A 23,373-nucleotide genomic window follows, 5' to 3' on the forward strand; every position below is an offset into this window, starting at 1 on the left:
CATGTGACTTTCCGTTCAAGGCATATATCCTTGGGAAAGCCAGAACATGATAAGGAGAACAAAAGAAACGTTAAAAATGAAATGAATAAAGATTTAAACTCTCCCCTTGTACATGCTGAGCAATAACAGAATAGGCAATATAAAATGCAGTTCTTAGTAATGGTGATATTATCCTGGGATGTTCAACACTGCACTGAACAGCCATATGGAAAATGTCTAGGGCCATTAACAGTCGCATAAAAGGAGTGTTCCTGATGCTAAGACACCTAGCCTTAGCTTCATGCATTCATGGCAATCTCAAATAAATAAGACTTTTGAGGCTAGGGGTTTGTGGCCACATAATAGAAAAGATGCTTGAGTTTTTTTCCCCCAACAATGCTAGTGTTTTGTGTGACTTTGAAGATATGCTAGCAAGCTAACAATATGTTTTCTAAGAACTGTAGTAGCCATTGTGAGGATAGCAGACTTCAAATCAACTTAAATTTAGACATAACAGATAAACTATTATTTAAATCATAATGAATGAAAACCACTGCCTTGTGCAGAGGCATTTATGCTGAACATAGAAGTATACAGACATTCTTCTATAAAATGCAACTATAAAAAAGATTAGCTATACATTTAAAGTGTCGTACTGGTCTGAAACGGATTATGTACATTAAATCTTCTGTCAATTGTGTTGGAGTAAGAAATAAGGAATATATTTTCATCTCAGTGCCCTGGGTGTAGATATTCCAACTCACAGAGAATAAAATTCCCCAAATAAGACAAAATCTCACTCTGTATCTTATTAAAGGTTTTAGATTTCTTTTTATAATAGCTGATGTTCTTCTTTTGAAATTACAAATGCAAAGTTAAGCCACTTCTTCCTACTAATAGAACTGGAAATATGTGTACTTAGGAAAAATAAAAATTTTAGCCTCATCTTAATTTTAAAGTTTGATTCGTAGAGGCTAGCCATTTAAATGTAACATAGTCAATCTTCATAAACACAAAGTATAATTTTATACACATTTTTATGATGATACATACATAAGACATATTTATGAAAACTACGGAAAGAGTTTCTAACAGGGATTACCAAAATGATATTTAGTGTTTTTTAACAATTTGATAGTAACTGCTTCTTTTATTATCTGGAAAAGATCTAGTGATCTTATCTAAATCTGCTGTAATTATCAGCTTGACAGAGTAGTCTCATTTAAATCAATAATTTCCAATTAACATCAAAAGTACAAGGTTGATGTACCACCCTTTTATAGCAACAAAATACCTGTTAAAGGTTTAATTTGCAAAAGAGCAGTTTGCATTCTCTTGGTGCTTACCAAACAAGCCATTTGGATTCATTACCAAAGACCAGTGGGGAAAAAAGTCTCTATCTTTTCCGATTCTTGATCTTTGCAGTTAAATTACAGTTAAATTAAGGACCGAGGAAACTGAAATTCTCATATATACAGTTTTCTTTAGAGGATTCAAATATTCCTACAAATCTCTGGAGATATACTATAAACCTTTCAGGACTTGAGGCTAGCTTGCAGTACGATTCTGCTATGAAAGAATGGGCTGCAATGGCAATCGATTATAATAGGTCACTCACTGTGCTTGCAGATTAAACATTAGGGAAAAAACTTCAAGTCTGTTTTATAATGACGTTGTAATTATTTTCTGACCTTTCTTTTGAAAAAGCTTCCAGGTATCTAACAACTATCTGCAAACCATATTCTTATGCTACATAATTTACAGCGCAAAAAATTAAAAACAGATTTATAAATTCACTGATCATTAAATGATTAGACTAATTAGATTGAAGAATCATCCCAATTTTCTTTTTAGACTTCCTATTTATAAAATAGATTTTATTCTTTCTTAAAAACAGACAAGTAATAAACTTACATGGCATCATTGTTCTGATAGGTTCAAAGTGCTTCACAAATATCCTAACAATTCAAGGACTGGGTAGCAGGGCTATCATCCCTTATTCTTAGAGGGTATTGATCATAAACTTTAGCACATCAAATGCAAACATCTCTTTCAGCTATCTATATCATTACATGAGCATTATCAAATGTAGTGGTGGATTTATTACATGTGTTTTTAAAAAAGCAATTATACTCTAACGCAAAGTAATAAGCAAAAGAGTCTGAAATAGACTAGCCTGTTAAATTCTACTTGGACATTTCTTGGGGGAAAAGTGTTTGGGGAAATTGAGTAATGAAGAAAAATAATAAAAAGTAAATATTTTCTTAAAAAAAAAGCTATTACATTTTTCTCAGAGTTTGTGTTGAAATATATTATATAATCAAGGAGGCTACTTGGGATTACATAATGGCCAGATTGCTAAACCTGCCAAACTCTTGAGTTGCACTTTGAAAAAAAATGTATTTTAAGTACATGTGGAAAACAATGAACAAAACAACATCACATCTAAAATTTAATTAGTAAAATGTAACATAGGAAAATCTTCATAGAATAGGAATAGGAAGCAAAAAAATATAAATCACAGAGATTCAGAGCAATAAAATCTGTCTCTTACAGAAAAATAATCCCAGAAAATACCTGAAACAGGTTAAATGAACACCTAAAGGCACAGAGATACAAATGAGTCATGTAAACCACTTTCCTTAAGGAAGAGCTAAATGCAATATGGACTTGTAGCAAGTTCTCATTAAAACATGCAATGTCAGTCTTGACAAAAAAATAAGAAAAATAAAAAGGTTTACAGTATATGTTTGTGAATTGCCTTTTATGAGAAATTACAGCTCAAATCTTTCCTGAGGATTAGAGTCTGTACATAAGGACCCATGAGGTACAATTAACAAGAATAGCTTTCAGTGTCTTGGAAACTGTTTCATAGCCTTCCAGCCTAAAGCTCTCCTAACTTATATAAGAGGGGATGTTAGAAATGGTGTGATTCAAGGCAGAGTTGGGAGCTGAACTCTTATCAGAAGTCCCAGAATATGGGAAGAGCAGGTGTGTATAAGGATTTGGCATGCATACATTATAATAACAAAGAAAGGTATCATAATGTAGGATTCAAGAATAGGAAGAAAAGGATAATACAGGGAATCTTATATCCCAAAGTGACAAATGTCATCTCTGTAACTGACTCAAGAAAGGGGGAACGGACACTTTAACTTCTAAATCAATTTTGCTTTCGAGACCTTCAGAGAGACAACAGTATTTTTTCCTGTTTACAAAAATTTACTCCCAACAAACTCATAGCAACCCAAACTTCATGTTTAAGCTCATTTATTAGTTGACATTGAGAAGATATGAAAAATAGCCTGTCATTATTCCCTTAATTTATTCATTGAAGAAACATTTACATAATATTTGGTGCTGGTGATACTTCTTGATATTTAGCTCATAGTTGAATGGGAGAAAGAGGTGTGTAATTAGATTATTATATGGGATAAATGCGACAATACAGATATGTATAACATATTAGAAAAAGATACAGGAAGGAGAATTAACTTTATTGCTAGGAGCCATGACAGAGGTACGCATAGAATAAGCGGTATTTCAGTGGAAACTAACAAGGGAAAAAGAGCATTTCAGAGAAACATCAGAAAATGCTTGACACAGGAACAGAAGAGTATGCCATGTCCTCTCTGTAAGCAACTGAGTAGAGTGGGACTGTAGAATGAAACATGGGAGAGAGGTGAGAGATGAGGCGAGAAAGGGAAGGGGCAAGATCTGCAATTACCATGTGTGAGACCATGTTGAGTGGTTGCCAAGTTTATCCTCCTGGGTAAGCAGGAGCTACCAGAAAGATTTTGAGACTAAATTTACTCAAATTAGTACTTAAACTTAAACAGTTTCCTCTTCTTTATATTTTAAAAGCTTATTTTTCCTTACAAGTAGATCTTTGCTTTCAATCCTTTAATACTTCTCCGAATCCTCTGTAAGTTCTCATGCTCTCTTAGCCCAGAACCAGGTACAAAAGTCTCAAAAGGAGGTAAACTATATAGAGTTCAAGGACATTGTCTCATGCACTTATGCTTCATTTAAGTACTCTAACATCAATTAGTAAAGTAGTTCTACTCATTCTTCTTGGTATTCATCAGAAGGTCCTAGGTTAGTTATATAGAAACAAAGTTCAGAAGAATAAAATATAGAAATTGCTAAAGTCCTAAATCAGTGATCTCTTAAGAGTAAGTAACAGTAAGCTCTTTAGTAAACTCTTGAAGATTTAAGGTCAGTGTCTCATTTACTCAAGGCCTGAAGTCACTCCTGGGTACCAACATTTTCTTTCTTTTCTTCAGCTCATGGGAATTCTCAGTTAAACTAAGAATAGTACCATAACATACATTATGAAGGGCAAGATAATTTACAATAAATTTAAGACCACAATAAATTAAGTCAGAGATTAAAGAACATAAGCAAGTGAAAATAGTAGCAATCAGTTCACTAAATCATATGCCAGCCTTTTTTTTTTTTTTTTTTTTTTAAGTTAGACCTCCTTTTTTATTTACCAGAAGTCTTTTGATCTCTCCAGAGTGAAAGGGACGCTGACACTGAAGTGGGGATGGTATTAGTCATGGTTCCCTTACCCCCTTCACTGTGGACACCTATTAATTTGAATGTCACACAGGAAGAAAAAAAAGAACCTGCATCCATTTTAAAAATGGAAAGACAGATTTAGAGAGATTAAGTAATTTCCAGTTTTAGTATCATGCAACTCACATTCAACTGCTCCAGAGATGAAATTAGGCTTTCCCCCCTTTTTCTTTTGTCAGCCAAGTTGGCCATACTACTTTCCAAATATGGACAGTACTACTAAATAATTGCAACCTGTATGTATAAGAGCTACTTAGAAATGATAAAGAAAATGATCAAATTATGAAAATGACTATATCCTTGGAAAAGATATCAACCTAATATCAAGTTACACGCTAAACTAAAAATCTGAAAAGCAATGGCAAGGTGTAACTTCCTCTATATTTGTGAAACTGGACTTACGTGACATTTTATATTCTCCGTCTTCAATATTAGCTATAAGCCCCACAGATTATGAAGTATCCAACTATAGCAACAGTCCTAGAATGTACTATTTAGTTCATAAAATTGATGTTCTTCACAACACATCTATATAGGGCTTGACTTACCTAAACAAGGAGCAATAGTAGAACATGCAAGTAAGAGTTTTTAAATTGAGCTTAAACTGTAACTGAGAGGAGGTTGCAACAATATCTCACATGCCATCTGCTCTTCTTACAATGTGACTTTGACACTCCTCTCATTGAGGGGTGCGGTCCATGTCTCTGCTTTATAAGCCTGGGTGCAGCTTTGTGTCTGCTTGGGCCAACACTAGACAAAGGTGATGCTACATGACTTTTAAAGCTAGATCATACGGATGCCATCCATGCACATCCTCCTTACTCTCTTGGGACACTTGCTCTTAAATCCAGCCCACCAGGCTATGAGGAAGCCCCAACTAGTCCAAGTGGGAAGACCATATGCAGAGGTCACATGTAGGTGTCCCAAATGATAGTCCAGCAGAGGTATTGGCTGAAAACCAGCCCCAGATCAGGGAACAGAAATAAACCATTCCTAGTATCCTATCCTAATGCCTAACTCACAGAACTACGAACATAATAGTTGTTTTATGCCAACAAGGTTTGCAGTGGTTTTTCTATATGCAGCAAAAGATAACTTAAAAGAGCAAGGGTAGGCAAAACATCTATGAGACTGTTTAAAGCATAGTTTCATAAGCAGTAAGGTCCAACTTTGGGTAAGTGGGAAACAAATGCAACCAAGTGACCAGCCTGGCACATAGCTAGCTAGCTACGGAGCACAGAGCTCCTCTCTGGAAAAAACAACTGTAACAACCAACACAAGAATATATGACAGTCAACCCAAGTACATCAGTGACCATGAAAGGAGCAATGAAATATTTTGTGAGATAACCATGATTACTACTCATCATGGATTACTACTCCTCAAACAAAAGTCATTGAGAATTTCATGTCGTAATGTGAACAGGATTGCTATTACTCAATCTGCCATTTATTTTATACCTAGGCACAAACCAACATCAATTGTAAAACTAGTCCTTTCTAGGTGTTACTGTAAAAGTAGAGTCCTTTCTAGGTCTCTAACACACACAAGTATCTTAAAGATACTGAAACATACACTAGTTTAAATGGTCAAGTTTGTTTGGGTCTGCTAAGAAAATAAGGTGCTAAAAATATTTTTGGACACCCCAAATTTCTAGAATTTAAAGTATTTATCTTAGCATGTCACATTTTCTTAACAGAAAGATTAAAAGGCAAAAACACTTTTAATATCCATTTTGTTATATTATCTCTTAGGGATAAAGATTGTTAATATTTTGATGGTTTTTCCTTCCTGTCCTTTTTCAATGCATATATGAAAACACAGTCTCTATTATTTCAAAAAGCCAGATATTTTTTTACATCTTTCTTTTCATACAAAATGACACTGTGAGCATTGTGAACATTTTCATATGTCCTTTCAATATTTTTTCAAAACATTATTGAATAGAGAATTTTAATAACTGCATAACAAGTATACACACACACACACATATATATATATTTGTTAAATATGTTCAATCATTCTCCTATTTTGAGCAATTATCATTTTGCAACTTTTGCTATTACAAATTACATTGTAATGAAAAGCTGCATATTGACCTTTGTTAGTAAAAGTACTGGATGAAAGAATATGAGCATTTCTTGCTTATGTCTAATTGCTTTCCAGAAAGGTGTGGCAAGTTGCATATTACCAGCAGTGTAAAACAGTATCTAATGCAAGGAAATATAACCAGCATCATGTTTCTTAAAATCCAAGATATATATATTTTACAGATACTGTAAGATGTCACAGACATAGAAGAGCTGTTTTAGTAATTAACTTCTGATGTTGAAGTCACACTAACATAACTTAGCTAACAGTTTAAGTTTTAATTGGAAAATAAAAACTAAGTAAAATTAGTGGTTCCTTAAACAGAAGAGATGACCAATAAATTTTATTTTGAAAATTTGAAGTAGTAAATAAATAAATTGAATGAATGAATAAACAGCATTAAAAGTCAGGATATTTAAATTCTAAGCGTAGTTTGCCACTGTCTGCAGCCCTAGATAAATTTAAACACCCTATTGTAACACATTTTCTTAATCTCTACTGTAGATAAAACAATAATATCTACTCCTACTTTACAAGGATCTCAGAAAAATAAACAAGAAGGAAATATAACAATGCTTTAAAAATATAATCTCTGAAGTCAAATTGTTTAGGTTTAATTCTTGACTCCCTTATTAGCTGTGTGACTATGGGCAATTCATTAATTTGTGTGTCAGTCTTCTCAACTGTAAAACAGGGATGATAACAGTTAACACAATATAATTGTAGAAACTAAAAAATTCCATGTAAAAGCACTTAGAATCCTGCTTGACACACAGTAAATGCCCAATCAACATTAGATGATAATTATTAGTACATGTAAAATTTGTACATAGGCAAAGTAACTGGTTTTTAAAATCTACTTGGCAGACAGATTATTTAAATCTCAAGTATTCTGAATTTAAAATCAACACACTTGAAAATTATAAAGCTATCACTTTTCCATAATTTTTAGAGCCTGAAAGAATTATGAAACAAAGTTCATCACAAACAAAATATAATATCAACAAAACAACTTTCTTTTTAAAAAGAACATTCTTTCTGTGGCTCTTCACTTGACCGGATCCTTCTTACCCATCAAATCTTAGTTTAAATCACTCAAGTCCCCACCTACTCAAATTATCCTCTACCAGATCATGCAGTTTTCACACTCTGTAGTTATTTATTTATTACTATCTGTCTCTTCCCCTCAGAATGTAAACTCCATGAGGTAAATCTTTTCTGTCACTCTGAATATACTTAGTTCAGATACATAGTATCTGGCAAATGAACGAATCAACAAATTGACGCTGTAACAGATTGCTAGGCACTGAAAAAGTTGGCATATAGGCTACAAAATTTCTTCCTTAAAAAAAGCCCCTCTAAATTAGTGTTTTTCAAAAATTTTTATCATGACCCACAGTTAAAAATACATTTTATATCAAGATCTGGTAAGCACACATACCCACGGAACTAAAACAAGTTTTACACAAAAATACTATGCTTACTATGTGTGATAAATTCTGATATTTTCTGTTCCATTCTATTGTGTTCCTTTTCATTAAAAATAAATAATTATTGTGGCCCACTAAACTGATTTTATATCACATTATTGTGTAAAGACTTTAAGTCTGAAAAACAATGCTTACGGTCAGAGGTTATTCAGTTGGTATCTTAAAAGCATTTTTAAAAGTATGCATGGGAAGGAAGAAATAAAACTGTCTTTGTTCATAGATGATATAATCATCTATGCAGAAATCTAAAAGAATAATGATAAAAACAACTTCCCAGGAACTAATAAGCAATTATAGCAAGGTTGGAGGATACAAGGTTGTTATACAAGACAATTGCTTTCCCATATACCAGTAATGAACAAGTGGAATTTGAAATTAAAAACACAATACCATTTATATTAGCACCTCCCAGAATGAAATGCTTAGGTATAAATCTAACAAAATATGTATAAATTCTATATGAAGAACACTACAATATCTTGTTAATGAAATCAAAGAACTAAACAAATGGAGAGATATTCCATGTCATGTACAGACTCAATATTGTCAAGATGTCAGTTCTTTCCAACTTGATCTATATGTTCAATGCAATCCCAATGAAAATCCCAACAAGTTATTTTGTGGATACAGACAAAATGATTCTAAAGTTTATATGGAAAGGCAAATAACCTAGAATAGCCAACACAATACTGAAGAAGAATAAAGTTGGAGGACTAACACTACCTGACTTCAAAACTTATAAAGTGACAGTAATCAAAATAGTTTGGTACTGGCAAGGGAAGAGACAAAGTGATCAATGGAACAGAATAGAGCCCAGAAATAAACCCCCATAAATACAGTCAACTGGTCTTTGACAAAGGAGCGAAAGCAACACAATGGAGCAAAGGCAGTCTTTTCAACAACTGGTGCTGAAACAACTGGACATCCACATACAAAAACACAAATCTACACAGAGACTTGACTCCCATCACAAAAAATTAACTCAAAATGGACCAAGGACCTAAATAAAAACACAAAGCTATAAAACCCCTCAAAGATAACGTAGACACCTAGATGATTTAGGGTGTGATAATGTGTTTTTAGATACAACACCAAAGTCACAATTTATGAAAGGAATAATAGAAAAGCTGAATCTCATTAAAATTAAAAACATCTGCTGTGTGAAAGACAATGTGGACAGAATGACAAGACAAGGCACAGACAAGGAGAAAATATTTCAAAGGACACATTAATGTCTTAATGACCTCTGACCTACTAAATTCCTTCCAGACTGTTATCCAAAATATACAAATTGTTAAAACTCAACAGTAAGAAAACAAACAACCAGATTAAAAAAGCGGGCCAATTAGCTTAACAGACACCTCTTCAAAGATTTAAAGATTGCCAATAAGCGTATCAAAAGATTATCCACATCATTTGTCATCGGGGAAATGCAAATACAAACAATGAGAAACCACTACTAAAAATCAATATCTATCAGAATGGCCAAAATCCAGAGCACTGACACCACCAAAGTCTGGCAAAAATTCTCATTCATTGCTGGTGGGAATGCAAAAATGGTACAGACAGTTTGAAAGACACTGTATTTGGAAGACAGTTTGATGATTTCTTACAAAAGTAAACATACTCTTACCATACGATCCAGCAATTGTGCTCCTTGGTATTTATCCAAAGGAGCTGAAAACTTGTATTTACACAAAAACCTGCATGAAGATGATTATAGCAGCTTTATTCATAATTGGCAAAACTTGGAAGCAACCAAGATGCCCTTCAGAAGGTGAACGGATAAACTGCGGTACATCCATCCAGACAATGACATATTATTCAGCACTATTATTCAGAGCTATCAAGCCATGAAAAAACACAGAGAAACCTTCTTTTACAAATATTACTAAGTAAAAGAAGCCAATCAGAAAAGGTTACATATTGTGAAATTCTGGAAAAGGCAAAATTACGGAGACAGTAAAATTATCAGGTTGCCACGGGTTAGAAATGGGGAGAGGGATAAATAGGTGGAACACAGAAGATTTTTAGAGTGGTGAAAATACTCTGTATGATACCATAATGATAGATACAGGTCATTATACATTTGTCCAAACTCAGAATGTACAGCACCAAGATTGAACCATAATGTAAACCATGGACTTTGGGTGATTATAATGTGTCAAGGACGGTTCATCAGTTGTAACGAATGCATCACTGTGGGGGAGGGTGTCGTTAAGGAGGGGATATGTGTGTGTGGGTACAGTGGGCTTACGGGAAACCTCTGTACCTTCCCCTCAATTCTGCTGTGAACCTAAAACTGCTCTAAAACAAAAAAAAATCCTAATTAAAAACAAACAAAAAAGCATGCAGTTTTATGTATATGTGAGTTTGATGGTACGGCAGGGTTGTCATCGTTTTCAGATTTACGAAGAGGTCCCCCTAAATTGAAGAGCTTTTATTATTACATGTTCATTATTATATGTGAAACGCTGCACAAAAATACGTATAAAAATGTGGTTTAACATAGGAATGGCAGCATATGACAGGAAAGAGCACTGCCTGAAGTCTGATAAGACTCAGGTTCAAATCCTGGATTCATCCTTTACCTGGATTCATCTACAACCTTGTACAAATTCTCACACCTATTAGCCTTAGTATTCTTATCTGGAAAGTAGTCTGAATATCTACTTCATGGGGTTAAAACAAAAATTACATAAAACATTCATTATAATACCTAGAATATATGGTAGGTATTTAACAAATGGTAGGCATCATTATTATATTCTAATATTTCCAACAAAATTAACTTTCATGGACAAAATGCAATCTTAAAGTACAACTAAATTACAAAATGTAAATTACCAAAAAATAATTATTCATGTATATGTAGAAATTATATTCCAGGATCTTACTTCTCCTCTTGGCTAACACTACTATGTAGGAATAATTACATGTTCCTCAAGTATGACTTTATAAATTCTATAAGTATACCAAGTACCCACAATAAACAAGGTCTATGGAAACATAATTTAGCAAAAATATAAATAAATTACTCCCCTCGCCCCCAGGATTATAATGAACAACTTATGGTTTGTTTTTAAACCAATGTTTCTCACATCACTCAGCTGCCTGTTGGAGAGTGCTGTGGCTGCACTGGTATTCTGCTTATTCCCTGCCTTTATAGCTGCATCTCTTCTTGCTTGCTCAAGCAGAACTCTTGCTCTTTCTTTAAGTTCTTCTTGTCGAGACAACATTCGGTGCTTAAAAGAAAAAGATATAGAATTAGGAGCCCCCAAAAACAAACAAACAAACAAACAAAAAGAACATGTAATAAACATTTGTAAACTACAATGTGTCAAAATAATAGAGGTCAGGAATAAGATTGTAGTTTTACGAGATAAACTATAGAAAATATTAATGTTGACTAGAAACTGTGGAATGAATGCGTAAGTTTTGACATACAGGAACTATATCTTTATTGTCAAAAACTGGATCAAACTTAATTACATTTTTATTAAAACATACTCTCATAAGGTATAAGGTCATGATCTACTTTATATACGTACTTCGTATTTGCTAATCCATGATGCATAATCTGGCAAACACATTTTTAAAAGATACCAGTTTTATTTTTATAGTCTTATAGAATTGATAACAAGATATCTTCCAAATTTGTATGTTGAAAGATATTAAATATTTGTGGTAATAATCCTTTAAATTCTTGACATTTATAGAAATTCAAAGATATATTTTGTTTAAAAAAAAGTGAAACGGATTTTCTCTATTGTTGACTTTCCTTACAACAAAACAATTAACCGTATTAGATTTGCAAGAGTATTTTCCTGGATTAACTTGTAATTTTACATTACATGTTTGGAGAAGACTAGGTAGTAATCACCAATGGAAATGAGTTCCCAAAGCACATATGGAAATGACATAAAGTTCCCAAAGCACCAATGGAAACGACATAAACCCAAAGCACAAATATCCACACTGTTTATAGTACAAATTCCTTTTTTGCACTAAAGTGACCAACTGCTGGCTTTAAGGGGCTATTACTATTGCTCTGACATTCAATTTCTTTTACTCCCCTTTCATTGCATAGTTTTGGTTCAATCGTAAGTATCATTCATGGTCAAGGAAGAGGTAATAAACAGTAAACCTATTATTTTATTTGGTATAATACAAAACTTTATTAAAAATGTATTACGTATGTCATTTTTGAGTCTCTTTGCAATCTTTATATTTTAATATAACAATTTTAAACCTTTTTCTGTAATCTTAAGGAAGGATTTTTCTTAGTGTACAATTCAGTGTTTTTTAGTATATTCACAAGGCTGTAAACCATCAACACTAATTCCAGAACATTTTCATCACCCAATATTTTAAGAGTATTAAACAAAAATTCTTAATAAATAAAATTGAAATATACATTAATAAATGATAGTGATAGATTTTAAGTTCATGTAGATAATAAGACATAATAGAATAAAATTGGTTATTGCATTTGAACTGGTTACAAATTAACGTTTTCTCAAAAACAGACAAAACGAACACTGACTTTGCAGTCAAAACATCAGGCTATGAATCCTTCTTCCATTAATAATAAGCAATGGAACGAACAGGTCACTTATATACTATACTGTTTTCCATTACATGATATTTAAGAACTTTGGAGTCAGACAAACCTGGGCTCAAATATTCATTCTATCAATTAATTGTGGGCAAGTTACTCAATCTCTCAAACCCTCAGTTTCCTCATTTATAAAATGGGAAAACAAACCAACTCTCATAAGCATACTGTAAAGATTAAGTGAAATAGAATAATGCACTGAGCATTGAATAGAAGTTAACTATTATTATATACTTTTAAATCTCTCAATCTCTTTTAAATTTCCTCATCTTGAAAGGAGGGGAGATCATCTTTAAATTCTAGCTCTAAATTCTGTGATTCTGCAGTCCTTTAGGGATTTCAATCAGCTACATAAACAGTGAAAATCTGCTTTGGTCTTTAAAGCACAGAAACACTTTTTCTGATTATAAATGCAATTCCTATTAATTACAGAAATTTTAGAAAATATATAAAAGTAAAAAGAAGGAAAATAAAACTAATTGGAGGCATAATGGTCCTTGATTTCAAACTATATTACAAAGCTATAGTAATCAAAATAGTATGGTACTAGTATAAGAACAGACACATAGATATATTGAACGTCAACTGTAATCTTAAAAAAAAGCAAGAATTAAAAAACAACAACAGACACATAGACCAATGGAACAAAATAGAGCCCAAACAAACAAAATAAATGGTCAATTAATGGACTATACAATGGGGAAAGGATTGCCTCTTCAATAAATAATTTTGAGAAAACTGGGCAGCCACACGCAAAACAATGAAACTAAACCACTATCTTCTACCATACACAAAAATTAATTCAAAATAGATCAAAGTCTTGGATGTAAGACCTGAAACCATAAAACTCCCAGAAGAAATCAAAGGCGGTAAGCACCTTGATATTGATCTTGATGATGATATTTTTTTGATTTCACACTAAAAGCAAAGGCAACAAAAGCAAAAAGTTAAAAAGTGGGACTACATCAAACTAAAAAGCTTCTGCACACCAAAGGAAACCATTAACAAAATGTAAAGGCAACCTACCGAATGGGAGAAAACATTTGCAAATCATAAACATATCTGATAAGGGGTTAGGATCCAATATATATAAAGAACTCATTACAAACTCGATAGCAAAAAAACAATCTAAATAAAAAACGGGCAGAAGATCTAAATAGACATTTTTACCAAGAAGACATACACAATGCCACAGGTACATGGAAAGATGCTCAACATCACCAATTATCAGGGAAATGAAAATCAAAACCACAATCAGATATTACACCTGCTAGAATGGCTATTATCAATAAGACAAGAAATAAGTATTGGCAAAGATGTGGACTAAAGGGAACACTCATTTATTTTTGGTGGGAATATAAATGGTGCACCCACTATAAAAAAGTCTGGAGGTTCCTAAAAACATCAAAAATAGAAATGCCATATGATCCAGCAATTCCACTTCTGGGTACTTAGCTGAAGAAAACTAAAACACTAACTCAAAAAGATACAGTTGCCCCTTGGTATCTGTAGGATCCCTGTGGGTGCCAAAATCCTCAAATGCTCAAGTCCGTTATATAAAATGGCATACTATTGGCATATAACTTACTTCAAATCATCTCTAGATTACTTTTAACCTAATACAATGTCAATGCTATGTAAATAGTTGTATTGTTTAGGGAATATGACAGGGAAAAAAATGTCTGTACATGTTCAGTACAGATGCAACCACTGTAGGCCTAACTACTTAGTGCATGCCAGATACAATGCAACATTTTTTCCCAATATTTTTGACCCATGGTTTGTCGAATCTTTGGATGCAGAACCTGCTGATACACAGGACTGACTGTATATGGACCCCCCGTGTTCACTGCAGCATCATTTACAATAATCAAGATATGAAACAACCTAAGTATCCATCAATTACTAAAGAAAGAAAATGTGGTATACATACACAATGGAATATTATTCAGCCACAAAAAACAGTAAAATTGTGCCATTTGTGACTAACAACATGGATGGATCTTGAGGGAATTATGCTAAGTGAAATAAGTCAGACAGAGAAGGTAAATACCATATGATCTCACTTATATGTGGAATCTAAACACAAAGAAAAAAACCCACCAACTCCCCCTCCCGCAACAAAAAAACACACAAAAAAAACAAGCTCACAGATACAGAGAACAGATTGGTAGTAGCCAGAGGCTGGTGGTGAGAGGTAGGTAAAATGGGTGAACGGGATCATAAAAGTACAAACTTCCAGCTATAAAATAAATAAGTCATTAGGATGTAATGTACAACACAGTTAGTGATACTGTAATGCATATTTGAAAGTTCTAAGAAAAATCTTAAAATTCTCATCACAAGAAAAAAATTTTTTGTAACTACGTATGGTGACAAATTTTAACTAGGCTTATTGGGGTGATCATTTTTCAGTATATACAAATACTGAATCATTATGTTGTATAACTGACAGAAATATATTATATGTCAATTATATCACAATTAAAAAATAAAATTTTAAAAAATAAAATTAACCATCCTGGTGCCCAGAGATAATCACTGCAAAATCATGCTTTTTTCCGTTTGGTATTCTATTGTATTTTTTCATGTCCTTAAATATTTTTTTGAAAACATGAGTTTAAATTGTCTACCTACACAGACAATAGTTTAGTGGTTACCAGAGGATGGGGGGGGTGGTAGATGAGGGTAAAGGGGATCAAATATATGGTGATGGAAGAAGAACTGACTCTGGGTGGTGAACACACAATGGGATTTATAGATGATGTGTTATAGAATTGTACACCTGAAATCTATGTAACTTTACTAACAATTGTCACCCCAATAAACTTTAATTTAAAAAAATAATTAAATAAATTGTCTACCTAGCATTCTGTTAATACAGATGTATCATACTTTAACTTGTCTTACATTATTGCATATTTAGGTTGTTTATAATTTTCATTACCATAAACAATATTATGAACATCTTTTACGTAAATTCTTATATACATTTCTAATTATCTCCTTAGTAAAAATTCCTGGAGTTACAATCTATGAGATAAACATTTTTAAGGGACTTAAGGTAGATTGCTAAACTGTCTTTCAGTAAAGCTTACTGCTTTACATCTGCGCTGTGATTAGTTGTAGTGTTATTATGGTCAAAAACAAAGAGATACTATGAGCCTACAGTTTATGAGCATAGACTTTGGAGTCAGGTAAGTTTGGTTTTGAATTCGAACTTTAACATTTATTATGTGATCTTAGGCAACTCTGTAAACCCATTTTCCATATACAAAATAGGATTCAACCACTTTCCTCATGAGTTGTAAAGTTTAAGAAAGATGTGTAAGATATGTAATGATAATCGCATGTATTAGCCACTCAACTGGGCAAAATTATGACTATGTTAAATCTATACAGCCATACTAAATTATCATATTTCCTCTAATCTAATGCACTTATTAGAATCACTATTATTTTATTGTGAAAGAACTAGGAAAGAACACTGTCAATTAAACTCTTACCATACTACCTATCATAAGTAACATCTTAATTTCAGAAAAGTTAAAATGTAAAAGGATGTGTATCTTAGAAATGATGAAATACAGTACAAAAAAGAAAAACAGAGTTTTGTCTAAAATTTAACTGCTATGTAAAATTAAAAAGCCCTATGAAGTAATATGTACCCTATTACAACTTTTGGTGTCAGGCAACCCTTTCGCCAAAAAAAATTTTAATTTACCCTAAGCAAAAATCTGACCAATAAACATATGGCCAATAAACACACAGAGAGTTGTAAATAGATGCTGCTTTTATCATCTAATGGATTTACTACTGTACATCATTTATATCATCTGAATAAAATCACATGATAGAGTTTAAAGCTAAAAGAACTCTCAGAGATGGTTTCATTTAACATGTGTGGAAAATTAAGATTTAAAGAATTTAAATGGCAAGTTAACATGTCACACTGGTAATCATTGGCAAAGCCAAGATGAGACCCTAGGTTTACTGATTTACAGTCCAGAGTATTTTAAGTTTTTAAACCTTAATCAATTTCTAGATTTAACTAAACACATTTACGTTAAAAATAAAGATTATAAGAAAAATCTGTATTAGATATTAGAACTTAGGCTCACCAAATTCTGCAACTGTCGATCACTAGATGTTCCTTGTTTCTCTACTACGGAGAGATGTATAATGCCAAATTATCTCTACTACGTAGAGAAACACTATTACGTCCTGAAAGCGTTTTTGTCCTAAACCTTTGATTTGAGGTTTTTGACTAGGAGAAAAGGGGCTTGGTTTGTTAGCTACTATATTTCTTTGATTCTATCATGCCCATTTTTTCATAACACCTCTGAAAACTTAAAATTGATGGCCTCTTATAATCTCCATTATACAGTTGATAGCTAAGATATAGTTGTCAATGCCTCATATGCATATGCTTGATATTTTTGGTGGCATGACTGTAATTCCTTGATGTGTCAGTTATCAACCACGTCAGTACTACTTAAGAATGGAACTTAACTTCACGTTATTGTCTGAAACTCTTTTGTTGGGACCTTCCAGTAAAGTCAAGAAAATGCTATTATCAATAAGTATTACTGAGAAGAAAATCCCAGAGACAGTTGTTGAGAAATGCTATAAATCAGAGATTTTTAAACTTTTGGTTTCAGAATCCCTTTATATGCTTAGAAGTTATGGAGGATACCCAAAAGCTTTTGCATATATGGGTTATATCTATTGATATTTATTATTTTAAAAATTAAAACTGAGAAATTTTTAAAATATTCATTTGTTCATTTCTTTAGAAATAGCTATAGTAAACCCATTAGATGTTGAGATTTTCTAATAAAAATTATTTCAAAAAATAAGTGAGAAGAATGACATTATTTTATATTTTAGCTATAGTAAACCCATTAGATGTTGAGATTTTCTAATAAAAATTATTTCAAAAAATAAGTGAGAAGAATGACATTATTTTATATTTGTTTGGAAATCTCTTCAATATGTGGCTTAATAGAAAGCAGCTGGATTCTCACATCTACTTCTATATTTGATCTGTTGAGATATCACAAATCGTGTAGCCTCCAGAAAAGGCTACTATACACCTGTGAGAGAATGAAAGTGAAAAAGGTAAGTAATGTTCTAGTATTATTGTGAAAATAGTTTCAACTTTGATGACTCTCTGAAAGAGTCTTGGAGAGCCTCAGTAGTCAGCAGATCATCCTCTGAGAACTGCTGCTGTAACTAATACTTTTGATGACACAGAGAACAACACTGTGTGGAAAAACAGGAATACCAACAACTCTAAATCAAACAGTGATTCAGAAGAGTTGGATTCTAAATTCTATTTATAAATTAATTAACCTTAATTTATTTTGTGTAAAATTTTCTTTCCTATATATACATAAGAGTGTTATATGATTAAAAAACCCATGCCTTAATAAGTCTAAAGGAACTTTTTCAATAGGCATAAAATAAAAATGCTATGTGATAAGACAACCTTGTATCATAGTTTATTGGCAGTGTTTTTCTTTCTTTGTGGTACATAAAATAACAGTGTATATTATAATGGATGGCACTGTAGATTCAATTAAAAACAGTAAATATCATAAGGTCAAATCTGTGCCATATTCCCCTCACGAAGAGAAGTTTGAATGTCACTTGGATTTTTAACCACAAATAATAACGGGACTGAAACTACCAATTACAACTCAATCTAAATATTTGAAGAAAATGTTTCAAATGGGAAATATTTAATTTGGCATTATACATTTTCAGAATGATCTTCTTACTAAACACTGAAATATCTCTGACTTATTCTTACAGTAAAATATTTTGTTTTTATAGATTAATAATATTTTGATTTGAAAAGTTGACATTCTCTGTCCTTCAATCTTGAAATTACAATTTATTTATATACTTACATATTATATGATGAACTTTAAGTGAAGATCACGTTTTTCTATAATGAGGATTGTATTTCACCTTTAATCATTTATAACATTTTAAAGTGTTCTATGAATACAAAAAGAAACACAGAAAATAGAATAACTATTTATTAACTATATGTATACATCATTCTAACTCACTTACCTGGACTGTTTTTGAAGAATGATCTGCATGATTTAAAGTGGTTCTATCAGCATCTGGAAAAGACTCTGTCTGCCTCAGGGAAGTACGTTTTTTCTTCGCAAGATCTGCATCTCTACTGTACGAATATCCAAGCTTAGAAGTGGGAGATAAACTTGTTTTTTTGATAGGTGATTCAGGATCTGGTCTGCATTCTATGGATCTAGAATTCTCTAATTTTTCTTGCGCCAAATTACCACTGATGTCTAGAGTCTGAAGTTTTTGCTCTTCTGTCTCCTCACAAATAAATGGTGGAGACACATCCTTCTTCTTGTCACTATCATCTAAATCGCTCAATTCTAAAGTCTCAGCTTTCAATAGTTTCTTCTTGCTTAACAAAACTTGCGCATGAATTGAATCTGTATTGTAACATATTCCAGGGTCATCGGACCCTGAAGTCCTTCCAGAGCTCTGCTGGGACTTTTGGGGTTCTGTGTCACTTTTAGTCCTGCGACAGTAAGGTGAGGCTGTGCTTGGACTAAGATGATCATCAGGAGTCTGATGTTCACTTTCTGACTCTCCAACCCCACTATCATTTACAAATACAGAGTCATCCTGTGATAAGAAGTCTACTGCTCCACTAGTAGGCTGTTGCAATTCAGGCTCCTGTTTCAGATCACTAAGCTCTGCATAGAATTTTTCCTGATCGACAGAACTGTTTGTATCTGTTTCATAGTTTCCAACTTTGTATGTGCTTTTACTGCTGTTTTCCTCTATCTGGACAACATTTAGTTCTTGGCCACTGAAATGTGCCCTTATTTGATAGAGATAAGTCATAACAGTCAGTTTGTCAGGAATTGCTAGTAAAACCATATCAGAAGGTTCCAATAACCGGGAAATTCCTATGCTGGCAAATCCATCATATGCCTTAAAAGAAAGGAAAAACAAAAGATATATTGAATAGTTTGGACAATCCATACATTTTAAAAACATTAAAATAATGAATGTTAACTAGACTTAATGTAGTCATTTCCTAATGTACGCAAATATCGAATCATTATGTTGAATATCCAAAACTAATATAATGTTGTATACCAATTAAACCTCAAAAAAAGTTCTAATATGTTGCCTCAGGCAAGGGAAAGCAAAAGGAAAAAAATAAACAAATGGGGCATCAAACTAAAAAGTTTTTGCACAGCAAAGGACACCATCAACAAAACGGAAAGACAACCTACTGAATGGGAGAAGATACTCGCCAATGATACATCCGGCTAAGGGGTTAATATCCAAAATTTATAAAGAGGGCCGGCCCGGTGGCTCAGGCGGTTAGAGCTCCATGCTCCTAACTCCGAAGGCTGCCAGTTCGATTCCCACATGGGCCAGTGGGCTCTCAACCGCAAGATTGCCAGTTCAATTCCTCGACTCCCGCAAGGGATGGTGGGCCGCGCCCCCTGCAACTAAAATTGAACATGGCACCTTGAGCTGAGCTGCCGCTGAGCTCCCGGATGGCTCAGTTGGTTGGAGCACATCTTCTCAACCACAAGGTTGCCGGTTCAACTCCTGCAAGGGATGGTGGGCTGTGCCCCCTGCAACTAACAATGGCAACTGGACCTTGAGCTGAGCTGCACCCTCCACAACTAAGACTGAAAGGACAACAACTTGAAGCTGAATGGCACCCTCCACAACTAAGATTGAAAGGACAACAACTTGACTTGGAAAAAAGTCCTGGAAGTACACACTGTTCCCCAATAAAGTCCTGTTCCCCTTCCGCAATAATAATTATAATAATAAAATTTATAAAGAACTCACACAACTCAACACCAAAAAAAAAAAAATAAAATCTAACAATCCAATTAAAAAATGGGCAGAGGACCTGAACAGACATTTCTCCAAAGAAGACATACAGAGAGCCAATAGACATATGAAAAAATTCTCATCACTAGTTATCATAAAGATGCAAATTAAAACCACAATGAGATATCACCTCAAAACAGTCATAATGGCCATCATTAATATATCAACAAACAACAAGTGCTGGTGAGGATGTGGAAAAAAGGCAACCCTCATGCACTGTTGGTGGGACTACAAGTTGGTACAGCCACTATGGAAGTTCCTCAAAAAATTAAAAATAGAACAACCTTATGACACAGCAATTCCACTTCTGGGTATTTACCTGAAAAAATCCAAACACTAATTCAAAAAGATATATGCACCCCTATGTTAACTGCAGCATTATTTATAATTGCCAAGATATGGAAGCAACATAAGTGCCCATCAATAGACAATGGTATAAAGAAGATGTGGTACATATATACAATGGAATATTTCTCGGCCATAAAAGAAGAATGAAATCTTACCATTTGTGACAACATGGATGGACCGAGATGGTATTATGCCAAGTAAAATAAACCAGACAGAGAAAGACAAATACCATATGATCTCACTTAAATGTAAAATATAAATGTAAAATATAAAGAACAAAATAACAAACAAACAAAGCTGAAACAGACTCACAGATGCAGGGAACAAATGATGGTTGCCAGATGGGCGGAGGGTTGGGGGGACGGGGTGAAAAAAGGGAAGGAATTAAGAAGTACAAATTGGTAGTTATGAAATAGTCATGAGATGTAAAGTAAAGCACAGGGAATATAGTCAATAATATGGTAATGACTATGTATGGTGCCAGGTGGGTACTAGTCAGGGGGATTACTTCATAAATCATATAAATGTCTAACCATTATGCTGTGCACCTGAAACTCATAAAATAATACTGTCAACTGTAATTGAAAATTTAAAATAGGGGGGGAAAGGTGAAGGGGAATAAGAGGTTAAAATTTCCAGGTATAAAACAAATAAGCAATGGGGATGTAATGTACAGTACAGGCAATATAGTCAGTAATATTGTGATAGCATGGTACAGTGTCAGATTGTTGCTGAACTTATCATGGTGATCACTTCTTAACGTGTTTCCCTGAAAATAAGACCTAACTGGAAAATAAGCCCTAACATGATTTTTCAGGATGACATCCCCTGAACATAAGCCTTAATGCATCCTTTGGAGCAAAAATTAATATAAGACCCAGTTTTATTTTTGGGGAAACACGACAGGTATATAAATGTTGAATAACTATGGTGTACACCTGAAACTAATATACCAGGTGTGATCACAAAATATGGTGAATGAGGCTGCCGAGTGCCATCCAACAAAAGGCAGGGATCTTTAATACGGGAAACAACACATCGAACCTTAGTAACAGTGTGTGACAAGTTTCAACTTGTTCGATGCAGTCAGTCGGGTATGAGCTACGGTTGAGGGAAGGTGTGTTTTTAAAGTGTGCTGTAAATCATCCTCCATCGTGACAATGCTCTGTGTCACATTGCTTCTGGTATATGGCAATTTCTGTCAAATAAAAACATTACAGTGTGTCCTCATCCACTGTTTTCACTGGATCTGGCACCGTGTGACTTCTGGCTCTTCCCTAAAGTCAAAATGATTCAGGACATCAAGACAGCCACGACAGTGCAACTAAAGACACTCACGAAAAAGGACTTCCAGAACTGCTTCAAAAAGTGCAAGAACGATGGGATAAGTGTGTTCGAAGTGAGGGGGAGTATTCTGAGGGAGATGAATGGCAATGTATCTTTTACTGTAATAATTTTTTTATTTAAACATTCACTATATTTTTATCACACCTCATAATATTGTATGTTAGCTATATTTTAATAACAATGATTTTAAAAAACTCATAAAAAGTTAAAAAAATAAATAAGATTAAGTTACCATTAAAAAAAATAGCAAAATTTTAATGGATTTTTGTTGTTGCTGTAGGAGTGTACATTACATTACTGACATTATGCCACATAAGCAGAACAAAATTCCAAGTCAGATACTTGTAAACGTATATACAAGAGAAAAAAAATGTTCTTAATGACAATGGAAACGTTCTTTTTCAATACAGAAAATAAGCAAAAATGAGAGGTAAACAAAAAACCTTAGCATTGATTTTTAAGATAAAGATGTAAGGTATAAAGAAATAATTCATCGGGGTGTTTTATCATTCCTATCAATCCTATTTTCCATGGTCACGTAATTCCAGTGATTTGCAAAGAAAAAATACAGCTAAATATCCCTAAAGAACTTGATTAGCTGGTATAAAATACAAGAAAGTGCTATTTAAGTCTAGAAACATGGAAACATTTTTAAATGCCCAATTAAGACTGATTTTCATAATTAGAAGAGTGAATTCATTTTCACTTTATCCATTTTGGAAAGAATGAAATGTTTTGAGGAGTACAACCTAGTTGAAAATGTGAGGCTGCATTGTATTACTTTTGTTAGCCTTTAAATGACTGTGGCATATCAGGTTTTTCTAGTTTTGAAGAATCAAAGCTGTTTCTCAATTTACAATTAATTATTAGTATCCTGACCTAACCCTTGAAAACAGCTTTGTGTTGCTAGGAAGCATTAAAAATATGGCTAAAGGTTTAGATATACTCTTGGAAAAAGTAAAGACCATCTAGTTATAGTCTCACTTTGGGATATGAAATGTCTAG

General features: G+C 33.3%; 1 protein-coding gene across 12 annotated transcripts in view; it reads right to left on the minus strand.

The window, feature by feature from the left end:
- Positions 1-23,373, minus strand: part of EHBP1 (EH domain binding protein 1) — a 422,624-nt gene that overhangs the window by 73,219 nt on the left and 326,032 nt on the right. For all 12 annotated transcript variants that reach the window (XM_033124978.1, XM_033124981.1, XM_033124988.1 and 9 more), the window contains 2 exons: positions 18,844-19,746; positions 11,243-11,386 (listed from right to left, as the gene is read on the minus strand). In XM_033124978.1, the coding sequence (XP_032980869.1) occupies positions 11,243-11,386; positions 18,844-19,746 (1,047 nt within the window). The remainder of the gene's footprint in view (positions 1-11,242; positions 11,387-18,843; positions 19,747-23,373) is intronic.

The sequence above is a fragment of the Rhinolophus ferrumequinum genome, chromosome 13, assembly GCF_004115265.2.
Source record: "Rhinolophus ferrumequinum isolate MPI-CBG mRhiFer1 chromosome 13, mRhiFer1_v1.p, whole genome shotgun sequence".
Lineage (NCBI taxonomy): Eukaryota > Metazoa > Chordata > Mammalia > Chiroptera > Rhinolophidae > Rhinolophus > Rhinolophus ferrumequinum.